The 17,675-nt window shown below is 39.2% G+C and overlaps 2 protein-coding genes across 2 annotated transcripts; both read right to left on the reverse strand.

Moving 5' to 3' along the window:
• Positions 1-310: 310 nt before the first annotated feature.
• LOC111337315 (ganglioside GM2 activator-like) lies at positions 311-4,308 on the reverse strand. Its single transcript, XM_022943594.2, has 4 exons — positions 4,100-4,308; positions 1,533-1,728; positions 751-886; positions 311-449 (listed from the first exon to the last, which is right to left on the reverse strand). Exons 1-4 carry the CDS (start codon positions 4,170-4,172, stop codon positions 360-362), a joined length of 495 nt encoding a protein of 164 aa, XP_022799329.1. The 5' UTR covers positions 4,173-4,308; the 3' UTR covers positions 311-359.
• Positions 4,309-7,680: 3,372 nt separating this feature from the next.
• On the reverse strand, positions 7,681-10,462 carry LOC148733670 (uncharacterized). Its single transcript, XM_088759115.1, has 4 exons — positions 10,241-10,462; positions 9,195-9,384; positions 8,292-8,439; positions 7,681-7,876 (listed from the first exon to the last, which is right to left on the reverse strand). Exons 1-4 carry the CDS (start codon positions 10,311-10,313, stop codon positions 7,805-7,807), a joined length of 483 nt encoding a protein of 160 aa, XP_088615241.1. The 5' UTR covers positions 10,314-10,462; the 3' UTR covers positions 7,681-7,804.
• Between the last annotated feature and the right edge of the window lie 7,213 nt (positions 10,463-17,675).

Here is a 17,675-nt window from a genome sequence, read left to right on the forward strand (position 1 = left end):
TTCTTTCCCATTGGAATCGTCAGGAATTCAGTAAACCTTTTCCTTCTCACTTAACGCTAGATATGCGCTCGGAAATCCCTCTTGTTGTTTTCAAACTCTCGTGCATGCGCCGTGTTTGACCTCTGTGAAGGATTGGTCTTTTCTGATGTTCCACCCTCACACTCAGTAGAGCATGTGGAATATAGAGGGGGTTGTTACCTGTGTTCTCAGCAAGAAAACGTGAACACTTACAAGGTTCAAAGTGAATCGTGTGCAGGATTTTTAGTGTAATTTTAACAGCTGAATTTAATTTCTAAAAAGCAGTCAAAGATAAGATGAAATATCATGCAATCCACTTTATTTCCTGACAAGAATTACTTTTAACTTCTTGTCTTTAACTCCATTTCCAGGCATGAAATGCGCTTTTTGCTGTCTTCATCTCTCACTTTTGCTCGAATTTTGTACCTTCCCTGGAAAAGAAGAAACGATAGACGAGTTCGGACATGCCTTTTTAGAGTTGTGGCAAATAATTATATTTAGTATAATCTAAAACAGTGGATATCCTTTGCAATTCAACTCCGAAGAAGTCACGCGTGATTTACAGCCGAAAATATCTGGTAATCTTTGCAGATGTGAATGAGTTAAAATTATCTTTTTTGTAATTTTGAATGACGCTGCGTTATATTTCAGGTGTGGCAAACTATACAACACGCCATATTAGTTCAGTTTCGAAGTAACAGTAATAATCAAATAGAAAACTTAAAAACTTACATTTTTTAGGAACGATGGAATGGGAATGTCGGGCAGAGAGTGTGTTTGTTGTTTAACCTCGTAATTGCCTGGCGCCAGTGGGCACTGTGCCCCCTGCAGAAAGTCAACCAGCTCTTCGCATCTAATGGACCGTGTGCTTTAGGCAACACCAGTTTAGAAAGAAAGAAGAACGCTAAATAGAAGCCGGTTATTATATATCTCCTGGGGGGGAGGGGTACATTTTCGTCTTTCCGCGAAAAATTTACCTGACCCCCCATAAAGCTCTGCAATATTCCTCTTCCCTCCCTCTCTCCTATTATTGACAGCTAATAGGCAGTCAGTTTTCTATGATCCTCCTCTGTTACCGATGGCTGATCCCTCTCGGTTCTCCCACATTAAAACCACGTAATCCCTCAAAATCCTCCCATCCCCTTCCCCCACACACACACATACCCCTCCGGCGATAAAAATGACAGCCCTCTTAGTTTACATAATAATGATCATCTGCTTGCATTGAAAACAGAGAGAACCTGGAGAAAAAAGATCCAGGTTTTGTTGGATGATACATAGGGTAGAATAAGGGAAAGATGGTTGTGTTAATATGTGATATCGATTGCCATGTACTTTTGCTTGTATCTACTTTTTTACATGTCTATGGGCTATCTTCATGAATTACGCCCATAGCCTTTGTATGAAAATGAGCATAAACACATTGTGAGGATATGAAAAAGATTCCATGGTAACACCAAAACAATAAAACCAAAATAAAAGAAAAAGTTCGGAAGTTTAACTAAAAACCCTACCACATCCCAAAACAGGGGACCTGAAACCATCCTATTACTGGAACCTTTTTCCATACTGTGGCATCAATCTTGTATTTTGTTCCCACTTTTTCACCTACATGAAACTTTCCTCCCAACGTAACTTTTTGTCCTTTCCTGAGCCTCAGGGGATGCGGGGAGAGGCTCAGAGAATCCACCCTCAGGGGCAAGTTGTCTTCTATCATGCAAGATAAAAATTAGGTGAGATAAAGAAAATATACAAAATCAATGTTTTGCAGCTATTGAAACCTCCATATATGCAGTGGGCGAATTACAACTGTAGGAATAAGGTTGTTCTGCTGCACGAAATGACGAGAGAAAGAAATAGGAAAAAGTCAATCAGATCTAGAAAGACAGTTTTTAAATGTAATGAAATTCATTCCAGGGAAATTCCACCGCGGAAAAGGGGAAAATTTCTCCCACATGATTTAATTGAACAAGAAAAAAATAACCAAATATCGTGTACACATTGAAATATTTCAGAAAATCGTGCAATTTCCCTCACAAAGCAATCACGGCCAAGGTTAATATGTGTACGGCAAAAAGAAAAAGACTCACGGCAAAAGAAATGACCTCGCGCCATGCAAAAGAAAAAAATTACGGCAAAAGGAAGATACTCAAGGCACAAGAAATAACTCGTCTCAGCCCCAACACTCTCTTTTATGTTGTGAAGACATTGTTATTTCTTTTCCCGCGGGGTTATTTCTTTTGCCGTGAGTCTTTTTCTTTTTGCCGTGAGACTTTTTCTTTTCCCGCGAGGTTATTTCTTTTCCCGTGAGTTTTGGGCCACCGTAAAATATGAAATGGCTGAAATTTCAAGAAAAATACCTTGTTATAGAATTACTAAAAATACTGAACACGCGATTCTTTATTCAAAAAAAAAAAACCTTATGCTTTCTTGGGTAAATAGGAAGAAAAACGATCAAACAGTTTATAGCTAAGTATTGATTTTGAAATCTAAGAGCGGAATTGTGGGCCAACATTCCCTTATGATTGACCCTAGTCAAAAGCTCTAGCCTAACTAGTGTCGACAAATGGTATATACGAAAGTTTTTTAGAATTCCCAGGTCTTGACGAAGTAGATCAATGGAGAAGGGAGTTGAGCGGCCTACACCACTCCAGTAATATTCTTGAAGTACTAACTTATAAGTTAGATACAATGAATATATGAAGTTCATATATTTTTAACTACGGTATTAGACACGTATGATGCACGATCCTCGCAGTAAAGAGCGCTATTTATGTAATAGCTAAAATCAGACCTGAAAAAAATCAGGCCTGTACGGGATTCGAACCACTGACCTCTGCGATACTAGTGCATATATTTTGAACTTCATATATTCATTGTATCTGATTTATCATCACGGGTTTATTACGAATCAACTTAACGGCCTGCTCCCAGTTGGCTTGTTATCTTAATTGGTAGAGTGCTGCACTAGTATCGCAGAGGTCAATGGTTCGAATCCCGTACAGGCCTGATTTTTTTCAGGTCTGATTTTCGCTATTGCATAAATAGCGCTTCTAATGCAAGGATCGTGCATCATACATAACTTGTAAGTGTTCTATACCTAGCTCTTATTCTTGTGATTGCATGGTTATCCTAACTAAGACTTTGTTTGAGTTCCAAAGCAACGTTTGTTCTAAGATATGTGGTTCTCTGAATTTTTTTGTCAATTTTCCAACCCGCAAGCTTGACAACAAATGACTTTTTCCCAAGAATATGTCACTTAAAATTAATGTGAGACTTTCTAAACAGTTTTTCAAGAAATCCGGCTGCATTCCGAAAGCGACCGCAACCGTCAAAAAGGACACTGGAAGATCTGTGAAATTGCTCCAAAATTACAAAACCCGTAGTTTTTTTCGATGGATCTTTCGTCACCACTATACTCCAACTTGTGAATCAGGGCTTTTCCCCCTAACAGTCTGATTTGCAGATCTTTCGTCATTATTACACTCTAACTTGTGAATCAGGGTTTTTCTCCCTAACAGTCTGATTTGCAGACCTTTTGTCACCATTATACTCTAACTTGTGAATCAGGGCTTTTCTCCCTAACAGTCTGATTTGCAGACCTTTCGTCATTATTATACTTTAACTTATGAATCAGGGCTTTTCTCCCTAACAGTCTGATTTGCAGACCTTTCGTCATTATTATACTCTAACTTGTGAATCAGGGATTTCTCCCTTACAGTCTGATTTGCAGACCTTTCGTCATTATTATACTCTAACTTGTGAATCAGGGCTTTTCTCCCTAACAGTCTGATTTGCAGATCTTTCGTCATTATTATACTCTAACTTGTGAATCAGGGCTTTTCTCCCTTACAGTCTGATTTGCAGACCTTTCGTCATTATTATACTCTAACTTGTGAATCAGGGCTTTTCTCCCTAACAGTCTGATTTGCAGGTTGAAAATACTCTGGAATCAATTATTTTGAGAACGGCGAGAGATTCTTAATACCTCAGAATGATCGAGGATCGTGAACTTCCAGGAGTAAATCGAAGAGAAAAAAAAAACACAAAATAGAATCAAACACAAACTGTAGAGACGTACCGCAATGTTTCCATTTAAAGGCGTCAACTGCAAAAGCCAATGCCATAAAAATGAAGATTTTTTTGATAGCCATTTTGGTTGTGTTTTCACTTGGAAAACAATACGTAATGATTTACAAAAACCTAACTACGTCTTACTTATAGCAATGATCAACAGCATAAAATATAAGAACAGCAAAGAAGTATCCATCCCTCAGAGCAAATATTGCTGCCAGCTTTCTGTGATCTGACGTATCTCACCTGAGAAAACTTGCTCTTATAATTCATTACTGCAAGCGAACCATTATAATTACTGTGTAAGCACACCTTTAAGTCACATTTTGATGCAAATCAAATACTTAAAGACGAACAAAGAAATCTCTTACGACGAGGAATAAGGTCCTCTCACCATACTAAACTAAAAGAAAACAGTTTTGCCGGTAAATAACACAAACCTTTCTTTACAGCGTTGAGACTCTTAAAAATGCCCAAGTGATCCCTTTCTAGGACAAATCTACCCGTAACTTTGAAGTAATATTCGGCAATCGCTTTAAAATATTCCGTTAAACAACCATATTGATTTACTCGTCATTTGTCGTATTTTTTCAGCTTCACTTATTTCTTACAAACGTGGGCAAATATTTTATAGATACACGTGTGGTAAATATATTCCCTTCCTTTCTGGTCTGAAATTAGCCATAAGGCTCTCTGCTTGTAGCGAGTTATTGTGTGAGGATTTCCATAACAGCAGATCCCATGCGTCTAACATTTTTTTGTTTTTGTTTGTTTGTTTGTGTTTTTTTTTTTCATCTTTTCTTTTCTGTTTTCTTTTCAAAAAGAAGGTATAGATCGTTTTCACTCACGTGACCAAAACCCTGACAACAGTTGCTACGCCGCCATATTCGTATACAGATATCGCATGCAAATCTACTGCGTCCTTTGAAAGAGGATGGTTTTGTGCTTGATTGTCTGCTGTGGAAATAGAAGTGGAAGGAATAAAGGATTATATTTTGCTAAAGTACCTTCGATAATTGAAAATCAAGGAAATGAAGCCAGAGAATTGTCAGCAGAAAGAAAATCGCGCTGGATTTCTGCTATTAGCAAAGATGATCTCACCGATACCATTTTGAAAAACGATCGCGTGTGTGAGAAACACTTTGTTTCTGGAAGTCCGCAAAATCATGGGATAAATTTAACATTGATTGGGTCCCAACTCTAAATTTAGGACATAATAAGGAGACTGGCCGTACGGATCGAGAACAAGCAGCAAAAAGAAGTAAGAGGGCGAGGGAACGCGAATTGGTGAAGAAGCCGGCGTTTGCCAAAAGGGTGAAGGTACTAGAGTCTGAGAGGGAGGAGAAGTTTTTCAAATTTAGCGAATCGGGGCAGCAAAGTTTAGATTTAAACTTCGAAGGTAGCGAAGCAGAAAGTCTAGATAAGCCCCCAGAGAACGGCACACAAACTGACTCAAGAATGTTTGTTTACGTCGGCACGCAATCGGAAGAGTTTGCGTGCAAGCAAGTTTTTAATTTATCTTCGTCCACGCTTCTATGTAAAATAAAACGCTTGCAATATGCGAGCATGATTCAGCTAGCCCGGCCTTACAACCTTGGCAATGAGCGGGTAAAATTGTCCCCTCCTTTTCTGCTATAATCCAGATAGGGATCAAAGAGTCATTCATTCTTTGCGAATGTCTCACCTTGCCTAACACAACAAATTTACGGTTTGCGATTATGTGGCCTTTTACGCTGGTTATAAGTCCCGAAACCATCTGATTGTTGGCTTCTAGGCTTCGGAAAGCCTTAAGCTGTTGTTGCGTGTAGAAGCTCGTCTCCAAACCCAGATAGAAAAGGAGATCTGTATATTCAACTGGAGGCAAGCAGTCTGGTTGAAAATTCTTACTCTAAATAAGGACAGGATAGATCCCAATCGCCGTAATTTTTTCCAAATAACGCTGCCTTACTCGTAGTTCTAGCTTCTTGGCGTACTCAGAAAGAGGAGGATGGATAATGATATCAGTATTGGCACTTAATTTTGCTTCCGTTGCTATAGTATTCATTTTTACAGGCAGAAATTGTTGATGTACTTATTATTTGCATATATTACTCTGCATGTATTACCCTGGGTTGTACACAAATATGGCGACCGGAAATGATGTGACGTCACGTGAAAACGATCTATTCAATCTTACATTCATCGATTAAAATTTGTCTAATTTTACAACAGAAATTTCAGATAAAAATGGGGGACAAAAAGATTTGATGAAATAGTTCACGGAGACATTATCAGGAGGGGAGGTTCTTGATTGTTCATGAATTGGTCTTGTTCAAATATTCTATGCAAGATTTATCTTACTTGGGCACAATCGAAAAGTCAAAGGTGATTGCATGGTGTTTTTTTTACTAAGCGACTACTTCCTTAAAGCGAGCACTCTATTGATAACCGTTTTATTTTCTCATTCAAATCTAGCTTCCAAAACTCTCTGGTAAGCTACCTTTGCTCGACTTCTTAAGCGACCTCAAATATTTTCGAGGTCCGAGATTCCTTCGCTTTCTTTTTAAGATAAGTCACCATGCAAAGAAGCTTTTGAAATCCTTTTATTACTGAAGTACCAGAGATCTTTTCTGAAGAGCAAAATTGATATAACATATTCATAGCATGTGATAGCATTCATGTAATATCATGCGTCGTAAAAAAAAAAACAAGAAAAAATAAGCAAAACTTCTCGAACACTTCTTCCTGCACCAAGGTGGTCGATCGCACGGTGAGTTGACTGCATTCGCCGCGTATGGTCTTTTCCCGTTGAATAACCTTTTGCATTTTTCTCCGAAATACACGCAACGCCCCTTTCGCTACATGACCTTGCTACTGGTGATGCCTTACACCACAGTGATGGGGCATTACTGAGAGACGATGTTCCTCCAATTAAGACTTACCACCTGGAAGGGTTCATTCTTTTCACACTCATTCGAACCACTCAGGTCAGTGGTTCGAATCCCGTACAGGCATGACTTTTTTTCAGGTCTGATTTTCGCTTTTACATAAATAGCGCTCTCTACTGCGAGGATCATGCATCATACGTATCTACAACCGCAGTTCAAAATATATGAACTTCATATATTCATTGTACCTGATTTATCATACACGGGTTTATTACGAATCAACTTAACGGCCTGCTCCCAGTTGGCTTGTAAGCTCAATTGGTAGAGCGCTGCACCAGTATCGCAGAGGTCAGTGGTTCGAATCCTGTACAGGCCTGATTTTTTTTTCAGATCTGATTTTCGCTATTGCATAAATACCGCTCTCTACTGCGAGGATCATGCATCATACGTAGACTCATTCCATGTTGTTGTTTTTGTTGCTTTCGGCATTAAATTCAAAAGCAATGTTACCAGTTTAAAACTGTCTTAAGGACATATAAAAATAGTATAAAAACAGCCAGTTGTCTTAAACAGAGTATAAAGGGAAGATTCGTGAAAATTGACTGTTAATTAACTTCCAATGAGAGGGTGGAGGGGGTGGGGGGTAATCATAGAGATATTAGGTTCGAGATTCGATGTTCCGGGGTTTGTCGTATTAGTAAATCAAGCAATAGGATACAAATTCCCCTTAACATTGACTTTATTTGAGTCTGTTCTTTCATCCCAAGAAACAATTTTACTTTCTTTGACTAACATTAACTTTATTTTAGCCACTTCTTTCATTCCGAGAAGCATTTTTACTTTCTTTATCTCGCTGTCAACACGAAGCATCCATACAGTCCCCATCCAGTCAATCGTGCAACAATCTTGAACTGTCCCTGGAAAATCGAAGAGAAATAGCAGCATTTAGTAATGATCTTTGTATATGTATAGCCGAACCCATATTAAGCCGTGCCGCATTTTGCAATCATCCTGTATAAGTGATCGGTTATCGAATGACCGAGTTTTTTCCCGTAGTTCACTGTAATTTTCTCTTTTATTAAGCGGTCATGGTCACTCTTTACTGAGTCCCGACGGCTTTTTTTGTAATCAGTGACCTCCACCTGTTTTGAACAATCAGTTAAAACAAAACCATTCGAATCAAATAAATTATTTTATAACAGCCGCAGATTTTCTTCGTGTTACCATAGCCTCCTCTAAACACTCAAGAGTTGGGAGTTGCGTAACAGTCTCAAGTTCTTCCAATCTGCGTCGGGAAATTGAGAAAAAAGTGAAAAATGCTAACTTTCTAACCGTTTTTACTCTTGCCAGCACCTTCCCCAACCGAAGAGAAACACGACGCCATCTACTTTTAATCGTCTTTAATCCTGGCTGTAAATGGGGTGTGCATCTTGCTCCATATAAGACACTCGCAATGGCGTTGCATTTCAACCGACGATTGCTTCAGAAAAAAAAAAAAAAAAAATTTAAAGGAAAATTAGTACAAAGTCAAAGTCAGCCATTAGTTGAGGTAAACTAGAAATAAAGTCTGAAACTTTTCCCGGTTTCCATGTTGCAGGAAACAAGTTGTGATTACGATGGGAAGCTAATCCATCGCAAGGTTACCCACAAGGCTTCTGTCTGTCCCTCATCAGTTAGTTAATTTGATTTAAAATCAAATTAACGAAGTCCTGGATACAACTCAGAGAGCACTTAGACTTTGCTGCAAAGGAGAATAACTGTAGATGCCCTTTATAGATACTGCTCGTCGCGCATTTCACGTCCCACACTTTCATCGATAAGTAACAATATGATTACTACAATCGCTGGTGAGACGACAAGGTTGTAGAAATGTACAGTACTTGTAATAGAACTGCAAAGTTGTAAATGTAGGTGTCAATGGGCTGATGGCTTTTACGGTTAACAGTTAAAAATTTTAGCTATTTTACGGCAGACGCTTAACCAAAAATGATACAAAACGACCTGTTAAAGAAGGAAAACTTTTACAGTTAACTTTATTTTACGACTAATGGTTAAAATTTGTCAACTTTTAAGCCTTAATGGCTGAATTTTTTTTGCCGTTTTACGGCTAACGATTAATCTTCTGAGAACCTCTTTAAAGGGGAAATCTCGTTATGGAGCAATTAGCGTCAAAATAGGTGGAATCTTGAGTAAGAGAAAAAGAATGGAATCAGGAGTTTTCATTATTTAACCTACCAAACTCTTCTGGGGCAAAATCTCCGCCTGAACCTGTTTCCTCTGATCTTCCTCCATAATGTTGCGCTGTATCTGAATGGTGCCATCCCACGTCTGGTGATTCTTACCCTTCCTGTAACCCTAAGGGCCCGTAGATTCCTGCTCAACATCATCTTCCCACCTTGAACCTGCACAGTCTTACCACGTCCCTCTGAGAGATACAGTAGAAACAAATTATTTGAGGTAACGGAAATGGGAATAGGAACTAAATATATGAATGAGAACTTTTGCAATGGACATTTCTCTAAGTGGCTCTTCTTGTCTACTGTTTCCAGATCGAAATGAAATTTGAAAAGTTGGTTTTTGTGGAAGGTGGAAAACCAGAGGATCCAGAGAAAAACCCTTGGTGCAAGAACGAGAGCCAACAACAAACTTAACCCACATCTGACATCTCGGTCCAGGAATCGAACCCAGGCTACAGTGGTGGAAGACGAGCGCTCTCACCACAGCACTATTCCTAGTCCTCAAATGTCAAATGATGTGGATCAATAGAACAAGTATATATCTTAAAAAAAAAAAACTTTGAACCTGAAAGAACATGGGAAAGGTTCGAAGGCGGGTGGAATATCTAATCAAACTGCATGATGCATGTAAAACAGCGCAATACTTTTAGATAATTTTCTGTGAAAATCGGTGTTTGGTTTAAAATTTGGAAACGAAACTATCAAATTCTACTCAGTAGAAAAATCCAAAATTTTGCCAATCCTTTTCTAGGGTGCTATAAACAGCGACACGTAAACTTTGGACCTCGTCGTGTGACGAAGACGAGCAGTATAGTAATCGAAACGTTTCGAGCAATACAAGATTGATTAGCCTGACTCTCACAACAAAAGACAAACGATTAACTCTTCAGTTATCTACAAAACCACAATGAAGAACGTTTTCTTTCCAGGATATGGGAAACAATTCCTTTGTGATCGCCAAGAGAGTAAATGATGAAGGATTTTGAACTTTGATTAAAGTGCTATTATTTTGAAATAAATCAAATGTAGGCTACAGATACTTACTACAGTTTCGCACTGTAATAGAACCAACCACATGAACCAAAACGAGGATGACGAAAATCTCCTTGAAAGCCATGTTTTCTGTGTTACCACTGACAAAGCAAGACAGAATGGTTAGTTACAGCAATACGTTTTACTTATATAACCACAGAAAACAACAACAAAGAAGTAAATTATTTATCAGGATAAATATCATTGGCCGTTTAAGGTTCCTCGTAATCACATATTTAAAATCAAACTTAAGCTCCAAGTATGTGTCCAACAAGGACTAAAGACATCATTTGCACGAAGTGATGAGATACTTAAAAGAAATTTCGTATTCATATATACCTATTATCACGTGTTGCACCTGCGATAAAATTTATTTGTACGGGGGAGGCTTTTAGGGTTCCTCGCAATCACATAGTTCGAATCGAACTTAAACTCGAAGTGTGTGTCCAACAAGGACTAAAGACATCATTTGCATGAAGTGATGAGATACTTAAAAGGAGTTTCGTATTCATATTTTTCTTTTATCATGTCTTGCACCTGCAACGACATTTATTTGTACGGGGGAGCCGTTAAGGGTTCTGCGCAATCAAACTTCAGCTCCCGAGAAACGAGTTTCGTGAGTAAAACACACCTCCGCAATTTCTCATCCTCTATACTTAAGAGATGTGCCCCCTTTTCACGACAAATCTTCCCTTAGGTAGAGCGCTAGGTGACTCCTTTGTCAATTATTGTCCTAACGCATTCCTTTAAAAAGGCAATGCTATCTTTGTTTGCGACAGTGAATCGTCTTTGGGCCAGCTTTACTGAATTATTTTAAATTTGACCGATGCAGCGACGTGGGTGCAGTTGTTCCCAAGTCTAACTGCATCTATGACTTGCTTTAAATGGAACACCCACCGAAGTGGGAACTCCATGCCTTCTTTCAAATGACCCCTCATGATCCAAGTAGTCCAGCTGCACGAATTAATATTTGTACGTCATACCTCAAATATTCTCGCTTTGCATTGTTGAAATGGATAAGAGAATGCTTCACTGACTGTCAACAGATTCCCACTGTATTTACTGAACGGTTTTTCTCCTAGGTCTAGAAATATTAGCTTCTTGGTCAATATTCTTAAATATCTTCTCCACATTCGGCAATTTCTAAGTAGTATAAGGATTTAGCCAAGCCTAAAAGCAGAGCTGGCAATTTTTTTCCCGCGCGTCTCCTGAGGCACACGCCTTGCCCCGGCCAGGACTCGAACCCGGGTCGTCCGACTCGAAGCCCGGTGCACTGACCACTGGACTACTAGACAAAGCCGTGGCGTTGGCATGCCCTCGGTTCAGTTGACCGTGCATACCAAAAGTAATACCTTATACGGACGCTCGTACGGTCATAGGTCCAAATTTTTTCGGCTTGATGGGTTACTACTGCCATTTTGTATAATTATGGGGCTACGCTGCGCGCGCTGGGAGCTCCGCTATTATGTTACAGCCAAACAACTAATACATCGACAGGTGTACCATTTTTTACCATTTAACATGAAATATCACAGTCACTGTTTAATTTTGAGATCCTATGCATGTGAAGAATATATTTTTGTCAAGAGTGGATTGAATTTCCACATGACAGATTTAGTTCAAGGTTACAGCAAGATTGTTTGGAAGAAACATAGGACTTGACAACGAGTATGGATGCGTTGTATTGAAAACAAATAAAAAAAATTGATAATGCTTCTTAAGACGAAAGAAGTGACTAAAATAAATTCAATGTTAAGGGGACTTTGTATCCTATTGCTTGATTTACTAGTATGACAAAACCTCGGAACCGCGAACCTAATATCCCTATGATTACCTCCACCCCTCCCCCCTCTCTTTTGAAGTTAATTGACAGTCAATTTTCTAGAATCTTTCCTTTCTACACTCTAGTGACCACGGGCACAGTCAGTAATCTTGTTTTGTCGGGGTATGGAAACTAAAATAAGGAAGAAATCATGCTTTATAGACAACAGCTCTATAATTTGGACTTGTTTTTATGCCTTTTCCAAAAAGCATACCGTAAGAAAAAGTAGCATAATTAAAAAAGTAAAATTTTGAGATAAAAAATCGAGCAATGCTTGCAGCATAATATGCCACTTTTAGCAGCACATTCTCTAAGGGTCTAGTCGGAGCCCATCCTTTTGGAAAAGAAGGAAATTACGCATCTTTTATTTATCTATTTTTTTTGGTTGAGTCGTCAGTATAATTGTATAAAGTGACGTTATGTCGATGTTGTTATGATTTTAATTTAATCTATTAGATTCGCCGACAAGCAGGGACACCGCATCAGCTTGCGCCAGTTACTGCGAGCCCAGTAAACCCACCCCAGGGGAGGATATCCACCGCACAGTAATCTTGTGCGTGGGAAATTAACGTCTCCTACCCCCAGCCCTGCAGGAGACGGGGCCTACGGTTTATTTGTCCTTATCCGAGAAGACTGAAATATCTATCCATTTCTTGATATTATAGAAAGCCAGAGAATTCTCCTCAGTTATTTTAAGACCCTGAATGTTGGTCCGGCAGGGGATCGAACCCTCGAGTTACGCACAACAGTCCGGCGCTCTACCAATTGAGCTAACCAGGAGGCGGTGTTATGTTGGCCAAATAGAATGATATTTCTTACTTTTGATCACGCGTAGTCACTCATTCGTGCGAATTCGTTGTCACTCGTGGTCACCCGTGATCAATCGCGGTCGCTCGTGTTTACCCGTGGTTTTTCGTGGTCACTCGTGGTCACTAGTGTCTACTTCTAGACACTACCAAAGTAAAGAATTAAAAAAATAATAAAAATGTGCGAGGGAATATGACGCGTTTATTCTTTTTCTGACATTTTAGAGATTGATAGAACATTTTGGGAAATACATAGAGCCAATGTATTCTGAATCATCTTTTAATCAGTTTCGATTCTGGTTTATTCTGTTATTTGAAAGGTAGTTCACAAATTACAAAAGTGTTAAGTATCTACATCAGCGTGTTCTAAGTGAAATGAACCAATGCCGCTTGACCTCGTAAGATGTTTTTTTTACTTGCGTATTACGAAAGAAAAAGCGTGCAGGCTTGCTGGAAGTAATTTCAAAGATGTTTGCTTTATGTCCGCCATTTTCGCAATCGTGTGACAAAAGAAATAAGGTCAGCGAAAGCGTATTACAATAAACGGCTCATCGAGGAGAGTGGTGGCGATCACAGTTCGTTTTGGAAGACGATCAAGAAAATCCTACCGGGAGAAAAGAAAGCTACTTCTCCAAACATCAAAGTAGACTGCGTTGTCTCCTCTGACAAACAATGCATTGCCAACGCATTTAATAAGTTTTTCGCATCTGAAGCAAGGAAATTGATGGCCACCTTACGGAAAACTTGTGGTCATAAACAGCGTGATTCCGATAGTCTTGCCCGTCAGTATCCGCCGTTTAATTTTCTTGAGATCTTGGGAGAGTTTATTATGTATCAACTATGTAGCCTGAAATCTGGGAAGGCTGTGGGTTTGGACCGTATACCGGCTCGCCCGTTAAAAGATTCTGCGAACATTGTAGCTAAGCCTGTGGCTTTGATTATCAACACGTCGTTGCGTACTGCCCAAGTTCCCAGAGATTGGAAATCCGTTCGGATGATTCCACTTTTTAACAAGGGAAAGGCTGATGAGATGGAAAATCATCGCCCGATTTCCATTTTACCTGTTTTATCTAAGGTTTTAGAACGGGCTGTACAAATCCAAATGAATAAAGGCTGATACTAGCTTTCGAAAGAAACCGTTTGGGGCTGCGTCGGTGGGAGTAAGGAAATAATTTGGATATATCAACAAAGTAGAAATGGTAAATTGGCCACCGTAACAATTACAAAAGCTGACGTTTCGAGCGTTAGCCCTTCGTCATTCGCTCCGACGAAGGGCTAACGCTCGAAACGTCGGCTTTTGTAATAGTTACGGTGGCCAATTTACCATTTCAACTTTGTTGATATGTACATATCCAACTCTATAAATATCTCCAGCAAAACAAGATCTTGAGCCCTTATCATTGCGGATTTCGGAAGTGTCACTCGAGAGAATTCGCTGCTCTTAGTTTTTCTGATAATATTCGTAGGAACATGGACCAAAGGCAATTAACTGATGCTATCTTTATTGACCTTCGCAAAGCTTTCGACACTGTGGATCATGCGGTACTTCTGGACAAGCTTTCAAATTTGGGGAATTTGGATAAAGAGCATGGCTGGTTTACGGATTACCTGTCGAACCGCACCCAGGTTGTAGAGTTTCAAGGGGTGGCTTCTACTTCAGAAGCCGTCTCTACTGGAGTGCCTCAGGGTTCTATCCTCGGACCACTGTTATTTATTCTACACATTAATGATTTACTAGAGGTAGTGTCCGATTGCAATATTACATAGCTGTTAACTCTTTTTCTATTACTTTAAATAACAATGTAATTAAGCGGGTTTTTCACTTCACTTATCTAGGTATAGTTTTTGATGACCGCCTTAGCTGGAACGAGCAAATAGACAACCTAATTTCGAAGGCAGGAAAACGCGTAGGAATGCTTGGCAGGCTTTGTAGAAGCCTTACTAGAGAGAGTGCAAATGTAAAGTATTGTAATCTAATTAGGCCAATTTTAGAATACTGTGTAAGTATGTGGGGCTGTTGCGGGGAAGGTCGCAAACAAGACCTTGAAGCCCTCCAAAACCGGGCTGCTAGGATAGTGGCTAGAACCGTGCCCAGCAAGCAGGCCATGGACGTTCTGAAGTGGCTCACGTTGGAGGAGCGCCGGCGTAAATTTGTTTTTAAACTCGTTAAGAAATGCCTGCAAGGTCAATGTCCCCAGTATTTTAAACAATATTTTAAACGTAATAATACAATCCATGCACGCGCTACTAGACAAAGCAACCTCTTACATCCGCCTGCTGTGAGAACTGAGATTGCGAAAAGATCCTTCTATTATTATGGTTGCACTATTTTTAACGAATTATCTTCATGATATTTCGTGTCATACATCTTTTAATCTTTTACTTATAAATAGTTTTCTATTTATATTATTACCTGTATTAGTGTAATGTTTATATGTTTAGTGTGCTTTTTGTGTGCTGTTGCTTAGGGCTCCCATTGATTACAGACAGCTTTTTGCGTCTGAAGGTTCTTCTTCTTCTTGCTTTTCTACTATTCAGATAGGTACGGATGCTTGTGCGTAATCGCCGCAACGCATCACAGGCCACCCTGAACGCGCCAAAACAAATACCTGATATATCGGAAAATACTTCAAGAGGTAACGATAGAGTTGACAGAGACCACGTATAATCATATTTTAATTTGTTTAGAGTTGATTAGCCTTGTTGGGTTAGATTCCGGGAGATGGTGTGACAATCTCTTTCGGAGGAAAGCGTCCTCATAAACAGCGATGCCTTGCGGAAAGGGAATAAAGCAACCTCTTGAAAGTTACTCTGCATGACCTTTTTGAAAATTAGACCAATGAATTTTGCTATGTCGACAGGTATAACACTCAGGCATAAACTTGATGTTTTCTAGAAAACAATGAAGCGGTTGTCTTCGATGATTTCAGGCAAAAAGGTGAAGCCAGGAAAAGCTATGGTGTTTTGTTTCTGTACTTAATTGTGGTGATGGTTTCTTCCTTCTCATACCTTATCTTATTATAGATCGTCAATCTGATGCCATGAAAGGTGATCGAAGACGCGTAGGTGTATAATACAGAACAGAAGTTATTTCGAAATGGCAAATACTAATCGTAAAACTGAAATTGTTTATGATATTATGGGCTTCAATCGAGATCAGGTTGTCGAGGTACTCACAGATATTGTCAACAAAGTTAGTTACAAAAAAAGGAAAATATCCGTATTATTTGGGAATTTCTAGAATAGGCCAAGCACTACAATTTAGCAAGTTATTCAAACTAGATCCACGAAGTACGGAAGATCAACCCGGTAATGGTCTCATATTTTTGTTGAACCAGGATTCTCAATTCACTGCAAGACGTTACGGTGAAGGCCTACGGTTAATGCTCTGAAAAAACCGATACCTCTTTGTTTACTATAGAACTCGCGATATTGTTCAAGAACAATTCAAAGATAGCTGATTACCCATTCGTAACTTCAGAAGTGTATATTATTTTTTCTATTCGAAATAGCGAGACCACGAGTAAATAGATACGAAGAACTCAACTTCCAGAAAGAATGAGTTGGACGGACTCTCAATTGATGAAACAAGAAAGCAAAGTTTCATTGCTTTTCTGGCTTAGTTTGCCAAAGAAAAAAAGCAATTGACGAGATTAAAATTAAATATGGAACAATTAAGTCTACTCAGACAGAAGCACCAGAAAACGACAAGGCCGATGGATTGACGAAAGGCATACGGAACCTGTCTGTTGGTGATACATTATCGCCGGACGAAGACCCGGACGAAGACCCTAAAGGCGCGAGGAAAAAAATTGAACTAGTTCCAGGTAGACCGATCCGCACATTTGTACCTGTATTTATTTGTGGAAGACGGCTCGTACCGCAGTCATCAGGTATATGCCTTAATTTAGGTCACTCTTTCTACCTATGTTCTATTATTCTGTTCACCGAGTCCTTACCATACTTCATACGAGAAAATGGTTTATTTTCCACAACCGTTTTCAAACCTGGCCTCTGCAAGTTGTATTTGGTTTTATTTTGTGGTGCGCAAGAAAAAGAAAACGATAAACTGAACCAGACCAGCTCCAATGATTTATTTTGGTTACTCAATTCTCTCCTCAATTATTCAATTGGAGTTTAAGGGACAGATACATACGTTTGAAACTCCGTATCCAATTCAAGACCATTCGGTCCCAAAATCGAGACCCATTTTCAGACCAAAACAGCTGCTGATAACTGGCCCATACAGGGCAACTGCGTCCTAGATTAGACTTTATGAAAGCCTTCTTTTCTATATCTAGCAGTCACTAAGAAATTCTCTGCCTTAAATGGTCCTTCAGAAAACTAGCACTGCACGAAAAAAACGGTTTACATCATATTTGCACAGTGCAAATCTGAGCAAATTTGATGCAAACATATAGCAAATACAGAGTAATGGTGGTAAATGCCACATTTAATTTGCTTAGACATTTGCTACCCACAACCAACCCATGTTTTATATTTGCTATATATTTGCACCTAATTATTTTAGATTTTCACTGAGAAAATAAGGTGAAAATCCATTTTTTCGTGCAGTGTAGAATCTGTGGAAATACCTCGTCTTGATTCGAGATGGCGTTCAGTATTTAATGGCTTGTAATAATGCTCTCCGTGATATGTGAGACACGACAGCCAAGAGGGTCTCAATGAAGTGATGTCTTGTATTGCTAACGGTCAAAATTTTGGCCAATTTACGCGGCTAACGGTTAATAACTATTCATCGTTGTCACTAGACTTTTGTTACAGTTTCTTTTGCGACTAACGTTAACGGTTAAATTCT

Source organism: Stylophora pistillata, chromosome 4 (genome assembly GCF_964205215.1).
Source record: "Stylophora pistillata chromosome 4, jaStyPist1.2, whole genome shotgun sequence".
NCBI lineage: Eukaryota > Metazoa > Cnidaria > Anthozoa > Scleractinia > Pocilloporidae > Stylophora > Stylophora pistillata.